At 37.9% G+C, this 9,618-nt stretch overlaps 1 protein-coding gene across 2 annotated transcripts; it reads left to right on the top strand.

Moving 5' to 3' along the window:
* Positions 1-4,860: 4,860 nt before the first annotated feature.
* On the top strand, positions 4,861-9,425 carry LOC103430111 (TORTIFOLIA1-like protein 1). 2 transcript variants are annotated; one of them, XM_017330873.3, is made up of 5 exons: positions 4,861-5,915; positions 6,266-6,457; positions 7,015-7,120; positions 7,228-8,804; positions 9,109-9,425. In XM_017330873.3, the coding sequence occupies exons 1-5, from the start codon at positions 5,172-5,174 to the stop codon at positions 9,304-9,306; spliced, it is 2,817 nt and encodes a 938-aa protein (XP_017186362.2). In that variant the 5' UTR covers positions 4,861-5,171; the 3' UTR covers positions 9,307-9,425. The 2 variants fall into 2 exon arrangements, with proteins under 2 accessions (XP_017186362.2, XP_017186361.2); XM_017330872.3 differs by having other exon boundaries at positions 4,915-5,915; positions 7,213-8,804.
* The last annotated feature ends 193 nt before the right edge of the window (positions 9,426-9,618 follow it).

Below are 9,618 nucleotides of genomic sequence, written 5' to 3'. Positions count from 1 at the left end.
AAATAATATGGAATAATAAAACCTAATATTAATGAATAATAATCCAATTTGATAAAAAAAATCCTAATATAAAACATGGTGATGAATAATAATCCAATTTGATAATAATCCAATTTAATGAATAATAATCCAATTTGATAATAATCCAATTTAATGAATAATCCAATTTGATAATAATCCAATTTAATGAATAATAATCCAATTTGATAATAATCCAATTTAATGAATAATCCACCAATTTGATAAAAAAATAATCCTAATATAAAACATGGTGATGAATAATAATCCAATTTGATAATAATCCAATTTAATGAATAATAATCCAATTTGATAATAATCCAATTTAATGAATAATCCACCAATTTGATAAAAAAATAATCCTAATATAAAACATGGTGATGAATAATAATCCAATTTGATAATAATCCAATTTAATGAATAATAATCCAATTTGATAATAATCCAATTTAATGAATAATCCATCAATTTGATAAAAAAATAATCCTAATATAAAACATGGTGATGAATAATAATCCAATTTGATAATAATCCAATTTAATGAATAATCCAATTTGATAATAATCCAATTTAATGAATAATAATCCAATTTGATAATAAAAAAAACCTAATATTAATGAATAATAATCCAATTTGATAATGAAAATGGTAAGGGAAATAAAATAATAAATAACATTAAACATATTAAAATTATCCTAGGGAATAATTATACAACATTACTTAATTACTTAAAAAAAATAACATGTAATGGTTAACATTACTTAATTACTTACAAAAATTAACATGCAAGTATTAATTACTTAAAAAGATTAACATACGAGTCCACACAAATTTATTTGTTGTTGTATAAATTACAATAATATAAATTTAAGTTTGTAAACTTACCTTAAATATGGAACCCTTTGTGTTCAAGCTTTGGAATGGATCTGGAATGACTTTGAAAATGGTAAGGGAAATAAAATAATAAATAACATTAAACATATTAAAATTATCCTAGGGAATAATTATACAACATTACTTAATTACTTAAAAAAATTAACATGTAATTGTTAACATTACTTAATTACTTACAAAAATTAACATGCAAGTATTAATTACTTAAAAAAATTAACATACGAGTCCACACAAATTTATTTGTTGTTGTATAAATTACAATAATATAAATTTAAGTTTGTAAACTTACCTTAAATATGGAACCCTTTGTGTTCAAGCTTTGGAATGGATATGGAATGGTTTTGAAAATGGTATGGGAAGAAGAAGAAACGAAAATTCTGTGAATGCCTCTGATACTCCACCTCTGATAAGGTGAAAGAATGTAAGTATATAACAGACATTGACACACTGTTTTGCATGTGAAAGAATCTTACGAACTGTCACACGATTTCATTATGAAAGCACTATTATTTGTTGTCCATGGTCTGAAATTGCAAAAAGTTATTTGGATCATTAGATCAGAGAGCTAGAGATAGGTTTTGAATTATTTGGTTTTGAATTATTTGGATCATTGGATGCTTTGTTTTTCTTACATGCCACCACACACAGACAGTAAAAAATGACTCACACTCACACTCCACCATACACGCACTTCGAGACCCCCCACACCACACCACACACGCACACAGAGACTGACCTCAGTCTCTCTCTCGATCATTCCCTCATTCTCTCTTGAACCGTCTCAATCTCTCTCTTCTCTCTCTTCTCTCTCTGAGCCTTCGTTCTCAGTCTTCTCCCTTCCCCTTTCTCCAGTTCTTCCACACACACACACAGACATCATCTCTCGAATCTCGATCCATCTCTCGATCCTCCTCGTCCGCGTCTCCCTCTGCTCTTCCCATCTCACCCGCCCTAAACCCAGCCGTCGACACCACTCGATAACCGCCTTCTAAACCACCTTGTTCCATGGAGATGGACCAGAATTCATCGTAGTCGTCGGTGAGGAGCACGACGTTGTCCCAGCCGTCTTGGATTCGTGAGGAAGACGACGTTCCCAGGCTCTTACTTCTCTTCTTCTCGGCTTTTAATTTAATTTTTGTACATATTGCGATTTTTCTGCATGTTGCACCATTTTTGTACTGAAATCGATTTTAGGGATTTAGGAATTAGGGATTCAGTTCATTTGCTTTGAATTCGAATTTGGGGATTTAGGGATTCAGTTAATTTGCTCCGGCGTTCTTCTCGGCTTGTAAATTACAATTTTTGTACAGATTGCGATTTTTCTGCATGTTGCACCATTTTTGTACTGAAATCGATTTTAGGGATTCAGTTCATTTGCTTTGAATTCGAATTTGGGGATTTAGGGATCCGGTTTATTTGCTCCGGCGTTATTCTCTGATTTGAGCAGATACAAAATATCGCGATAGTTTCAAAAATATCGCGATATTATCGATAATATCGCGATATTTTGACGAAAACAATTTGGATAGTTAATAAAATATCGGGGTCCCAAAAAACGATAATATCGGCGAAATATCGCCGATATTATCGATATTTTCTTCACTGGCCCAAACATTGTGGGTGAACCACGATACATCTTTGTGTTCTTGAGCGTTTGAGTGATTCACGGCCGGATTTACGTTTGTCCAAAATCCTCCGGATTTTGTGCATCAACAGTTTCTTTCAACGGGTGAGATTGAAATCAAGGTTCTAAAAAACTCTAGGCGCTAGTCGGGCGGTGGGCTAGCGCTTAAGCGGCCTAGGCGGATTTAGGTAAATTTCTTGTATATCTTGTAAATAAGTGCATATTGACATCTAAAAAAAACATACTTGGATGGATAATAAAATAATGATAAAATGCAAATTAGGTACACTATTTCCATAAGTATTGGATGAACTTGTAGTAAATCCATCATTTGTAAATTAGATACACCATTTCCATAAGTATACCACCATGAAACCAAAAAAGAAAAAAACACGCAATTAATAAAAATAAAAAAAAAAACCTCCTAGGACCGCCTAGCCCGCCTAGCCCGCCTAGCCGCCCAGCCCGCCTAGCCCTAACCCGATTTTTCCGCCCGATTTGCCCAAAAACGCCTCGGTTGCTAGGCGCTCAGCGCCTAAGCGGCTGCCTAGGGCGTTTTTTAGAACACTGATTAAAATAAGAGAACTAATTCAACGAACTATTTATAAGTGATGAAATCTCACTTTGTCACAATTTGAACATTTTAGATTGAAAGGTTCATAAAAAATTAAGATAGCATGTCCAAAAATCAACTTAAGAAAAGTCAAAATAAAAAAATTATCACATAATCAAATCACTACATAAATATATATATAGCCCCATATAGAGTCCGAAAGAAATAGCCTCTCATTGGGAAAGATTCTTTTATAAAGCTTCAAAGATTCTTTTATAAAGCCCCAAAGATTCATCAGAACTCTAAAATAAGCTATATCCACCACTTTTCCAACTCCATATATAGCCCATCACTGGAGATGCTCTTGTAACTTAGGATCTAGTGAGAAATGTACGAATTTGTGAAGCCGAAATGTTCAACAAGTTCAAGGATGATGAAGGGAATTTAACGAGTCACATGTCAATTATGTACGGAGGGGATATACAAGAAGAGGCATCAACCTTCACCAGCACTTAAATTTTATTTATTTACTTTTTCTTGATAGAATCGATAAAGTTTTTCATTGCTAAGAACAAACAATTTGCACAAGATGCAAAAAAATTTAAATCCCTATACAGTTACCACAATAGACCACCACAAACAAAAATCCCAAATAAAACTGTTACAAAGATAACAAATGCGACAGTCCTAACACAGGTAACTTGAATGGGCAGCAAATTGTTTAAGCTCCCTGCTTTCAAAACGAGTAACTCGTGCATTGCACCAACCAATTTGGAAGGGCAACCCAAGGCTGGAAGCGAGGCGTTACTTGTCCATTTACCAGGAGGATGATTCCCATGATGAAACTCTCCTAACAAAAATATATCCCACCCAAAAATTACATTAAAAAAAAAGGAATAGAAGTAACATATACATACGCAACATGCTTATTTTTTCAAATTTAAGCGTGGAAAATTGCAATCACCATGTTGCTGTCTTTATATTATATCCATGATTGTCTTATAGGTGGCCCTCACATTGCCGATGGTCCTCTTTTGATTACTGCTCTTCCACAACTCATTAAATATTGAAATTTTTTTGAAATGTTATGAGAACTTGTACACTTTTTTTAACGATCCGAAGTTCCGAACGGTTTATTTCAAGTTATACCTCATATATCATTCTTGCATAATATTAGTTAATTCGGAAATATTTGAGTCATCTAATTGAATTCAAAGAAATTGACAAACGCAATGTTTTAAGAAACATTAAAATTTCATCATGACAATTAAATAGGCAAATGGTTTCGGATTTGAATTGAAATTTTCATAGAGAATCTATGAATTGAGACTTACAAAATGGACGGTTCGGATATTTGAAGTTCAATGTGTAACAGATTTCACAACTAATCCTTATTTTCAAAGACTCCTTCTGTTGAAGAGCCCGATCTCTTATATGTACTAATACGTAAGAAATCGGAAAAGTATTAGCTACTTTTTCAAAATTTGTAATCAAATTAATAATCAGAAATCAGATGAACTAGGGTTTACGGGTGCTAGTTGATACGATCCCCTTTTCCATTTCTAAACATGTCCTAAATTTTGCTCAGAAATAACAAACATTGCAAAAATTTCAAATTGTAATTTGAAATTTCTTTTAGAAAATAACTTTCACACACATTTAAAAAATAATAATCTCAATAATGTAATTTGGAAACTGGTAAAACGTCTAATAAATTTATTTTATTTTCTGGGAAAAGAGTAAAAACATGGATTAGTGAGCTCTAATACTCACATTCCCATTGGTTCAGTTTAATAGTCACAGTCCCCTCCCACCCAGATCTCTCCTTTTCAATATCTGCAGCTTCCATCTTGCTTGCTTTGCTTCACAAGCCTTCTCTCTCACTCCACCCCTCACCCCTCTCTCTCTCTCTCTCTCTCTCTCTCTCTCTCTCTCTCTCTCTCTCTCCCCCATCTGCAACTGCAACAACATTGGCTGTACCTCTCTCACTGTCGAAGTCTGAAAGCTTAAATCTCCGAATCAGAGAGAACCCATTTCCATTTTACATCCATCCCCGAAACTATACCACATCAACTCGAAACCATGAGTTTTGCCGGACCCAGAATTTCCAAACCGGCTAAGCCCCCAAACCCATCACCCACAACGCCGCCGCAGCCGCAGCAACCACCAAACTCCTCTTCAAAGTCCTCTGCTTCTTCCGCTTCTTCTTCCCTCTCGACCCACCTGGCCATGGTGGAGCTCAAGCAGAGAATCCTCACCTCCCTCTCCAAACTCTCCGACCGAGACACGTACCAAATTGCCGTTGAAGATCTCGAGAAAATCATCCAAACCCTCCCGCCGGAGGGCCTCCCTATGCTCCTCAACTGCCTCTACGACGCCTCCGCCGATCCGAAACCCGCCGTCAAGAAAGAGTCTTTGCGCCTGCTCGCATTGGTCTCTGCTTCCCACCCCGATTTCACCTCCACCCATTTGACCAAAATCATTGCCCACATCGTCAAGAGGCTCAAGGATGCCGATTCCGGCGTCCGGGACGCGTGCCGCGACGCCATTGGCGCGCTGTCGGCGCAGTACTTGAAGGCAGAGAGTGTGAGCGACAATGGGTCGGTTGTGGGTTTGTTTACGAAGCCTTTGTTTGAGGCTATGGCCGAGCAGAACAAAGGGGTGCAATCTGGTGCGGCACTGTGTATGGCTAAGATTGTAGACTGCGCTTTAGACCCGCCTGTTTCGTCTTTTCAAAGGCTGTTTCCAAGGATCTGCAAGTTGCTTAACAATCCTAACTTCTTGGCTAAGGCATCGCTCTTGCCGGTTGTTTCGAGCCTGTCTCAGGTTTGCTCAGTAGAATATCTACATTTGCTTTTTCGCACTCAAATGATTTTGTGGGCATGTACATTGTGGTCTCGACTCGATATAGTCATGTACATTGTTGTAGATTTTGTAGTAAAGTCGATACTTATGTGGTTGTTTGATTGCTAAAAAGATGTAGGACACAGAAGATAGAAAAGAGTGGTAATTTGGTTTGGAGTGTTGACTTGAAATGTCTTGTGTTTGGTGTAGTGTGAACTTATACATAGTCTTATTGCCAATAGAATGCAGGTGGATAGAACGATCACTTCGATCTATACTTTGGATGATTTAATTGGACTTTTACTGATCGAAGAGGTACCTACTTGTTGTAGGTTGGAGCGATTGCGCCCCAAAGCTTGGATAATCTACTGCAAAGTATTCATGAATGCCTTGGGAGCACAGATTGGGCAACACGTAAAGCAGCAGCTGATGTGCTGGTTGCATTAGCATTGCATTCGAGCAACTTGATTACAGATAGAACCGCTTCCACCCTGACTGTCCTCGAGTCTTGCCGTTTTGACAAGGTAGTCTTTTGTTGCATATTCCTGAAGTGTGTTACTTTTCATCTTACAGCAAAACAGTTTTGGCGAGTACTTAAGTATAACATTTTCTTGTTTGATCGTTCAATTTACATTTTTTCAATAACTCGTGGCTTTGTATTCATATCCGGCACACCATTACACATTGGCAATTTAACACGGAACAGTATGTTAATGGATTATTTTTGCACAAGAAAATTCTTTTCAGTATAATGTTATTTATTACATGGAACTTCTAGTTTAGGAATTTTTTTGGTGTTTACTGCAAGAGATGGGGGTAGGTGAAAAATCAAGTAAAATGTTGGACTACTTTGCTATAGTATTTCCTCACTTGGATACTGAATATGTGTTTCACACATCGGATAGGCACCTAATATAATTTCTCAAATTTTCACTTTACTGGCTAGGAAAAAGCAGTCTGCTTGAAATATTGAATTTTGGATTTGGCCAACGTTCGTACATGAAATATGTAATGAGATAGAAGGGTGGCTATGTATTTCTGTTGGACTAGTCTCTAAAATATTGTCCGTTTTGGTTTACAGATTAAACCTGTCAGAGATAGCATGACAGAGGCATTGCAGTTCTGGAAAAAGATAGCTGGGAAAGGAGAAGATGAAGCTCCAAATGACAAGAAAGTCTCGTCTCATGGTAAGCTTATCAATAATACGACCTTTATTAAAATGCTTCAATTCCTTTTGGCTCTCACCGGATCATTCTGTTGTTGTCGCATTTTAATAAAGAAAATTCTGAATCAGCTGAGTTGTCAGAGAAGAATGAGCCAAAAAATTCAAAGCCTAGTGAGAAAACAGATCAAGGAGCAAAGGGTTCATCTAATGGTTCATCTCCTACTTCAGATTCTGTTTCTAAATCCAAAGCCAGTGGAGATAAAGCGGGTGTAGCTTTGAAGAAGAAACTGCCCATCTTAACTGACAAAGAGCTAAACCCAGAATTCTTCCAGAAACTTGAAAAGAGGGTTTCTGATGATTTGCCCGTTGAGGTAGTTGTTCCTCGTAGACATGTCAATTCTTCAAACTCAAATAATGAGGTAGAACCAGAGGCAAATGATACAAATTCCAAAGAAACTCAAAACCGGATTGCAAACAGCCAATTTAATGATATTCATGGATCTTTCAGTAGTAAATACCGTAACACAGAGAGAGGAATAGCTGGTCTGTATACTAAACAACGAGATCATGATGACCTTGCGAGGGATAAATGGCCAGAAGAAAGGGCGAATGGAAAAGACTCCAGAACGAGAGCAGTTGATATTGATGACAGGATTGATATAAATCAAAGGGAGTCGTCCAGTAGTCGTGCAGGTTTCTCTAAACCCGATGGTCAACCTGAAGGATCCTTTGTCAATAACAAAGGAAATTGGTTGGCTATCCAAAGGCAATTGTTGCAGCTGGAGAGACAACAAGGTCATCTTATGAGCATGTTGCAGGATTTCATGGGCGGGTCTCATGACAGCATGATAACTTTGGAGAACAGAGTAAGGGGTCTTGAGAGAGTTGTTGAAGACTTGGCACGAGATTTATCAATATCATCAGGTAGAAGAGGCGGTAATTTTTCGATGGGGTATGAGGGGTCTTCTAATAGGCCTTTAGGCAAGTATAACGGCTTTCCTGATTACACTGGTAACAAGTTTGGAAGAGGTGGAGATGGACGAATTCCATATGGCGAACGATTTGCCCAAAATGATGGACATGTTTCCGGCATGAGGGGACGGGGCCCTACTTGGAAATCTGACATGTCTGAGGTGTGGGATTTTCCAACATATGGTGGTTCCAGAGGTGGACATATTGGTTCGAGGAAGGCTGTAGGAGGTGGTCCTGGGGATGGTAGGTCGCCCAAATCAGAGAATGGGAGTGATCAAGGTAACAGCAGGCGAGCATGGGATAAAGGGGCTGGACCTGTTAGGTTTGGTGAGGGGCCTTCCGCAAGAAGTGTTTGGCAAGCTTCCAAAGATGAAGCTACCTTGGAAGCAATTCGTGTGGCTGGAGAGGACAATGGAACATCTAGATCTGGAAGAGTAGCTATACCTGAATTGACTGCAGAGGCTATGGAAGATGATAATGTGGGCCAGGAGCGGAATCCAATCTGGAATTCTTGGACTAATGCAATGGATGCTCTTCAAGTGGGTGATCTGGATACGGCCTTTTTGGAAGTGTTGTCTACAGGAGATGATATCTTGCTTGTAAAGTTGATGGACAGATCAGGTCCTGTGATTGACCAACTTTCAAATGAGACAGCAACCGAGGTCTTGCATGCTGTTGGGCAATTCTTACCAGAGCCAAACTTGTTTGACATCTGTTTGGCTTGGATTCAGCAGGTATTTTCCTTCGTAACGGATGTGTGAGTTCACTATTTTTAAGGATGTGTTTCATTAGTTTCCTTCTTAATGGTTAGACTTCATATTAAGTGTTTCATGTCCGTAATAAGTTTTTTGGTTGAGTCTATTTGCTCTGATAATTTCCAAATACTAATGGGAAGCATACGCGTTCTCTGCGTTTCTCTGCTTCATAGAATTCGATAGTATTGAAAATGTCCCCGTCTTTTCAATTTTATTGCTTTTGCTGTCTGGTCATGGAGATGCCTCAGTTTGACCATTTGGTCCCCTTTTTTCCGTTTCGCAGTTGGTTGAAATAGTGCTCGAAAATGGATCTGATGTTTTCGGTCTTCCCACTGACGTAAAGAAAGAACTCGTTTTGAATCTGCATGAAGCTTCTGTAACACTGAATCTGCCCGAGGACTGGGAAGGTGCAACACCGGATCAACTTTTGGTGCAGTTGGCATCATCCTGGGGAATCAATCCTCAGCAGCATGACAAATAGTTTCTAGTTGTATGTATTGCCAACTTGTATTGAATTCGAGCTTGCGTTTTGAGTGGAGTGAATGATTTTGAAGTCCTACAGTTCGCATGAGTTGAATATAATTGCCATTTGACAGATAAGTTTCCAGCATCTGCGTCTGCGCAGCTTAAGGTAGAAATTGTAGCCGATTGGTTTCTTATTCAAGTTGGAAATACACAAACTCCGTGATACCCGAGATCATAACCTAAGATAAGGTATGCTACTGTCAGTTGTCAACAAAGTTTGGGTGATTTTTAACCGTTAATGCATGTGGGGCTCACAAAACAATGGTCA

This window comes from Malus domestica, chromosome 11 (assembly GCF_042453785.1).
Source record: "Malus domestica chromosome 11, GDT2T_hap1".
Taxonomy (NCBI): domain Eukaryota; kingdom Viridiplantae; phylum Streptophyta; class Magnoliopsida; order Rosales; family Rosaceae; genus Malus; species Malus domestica.
The sequence above is the reverse complement of the archived record's forward strand: the minus strand, read 5'-3'. Positions and strand labels throughout refer to the sequence as shown.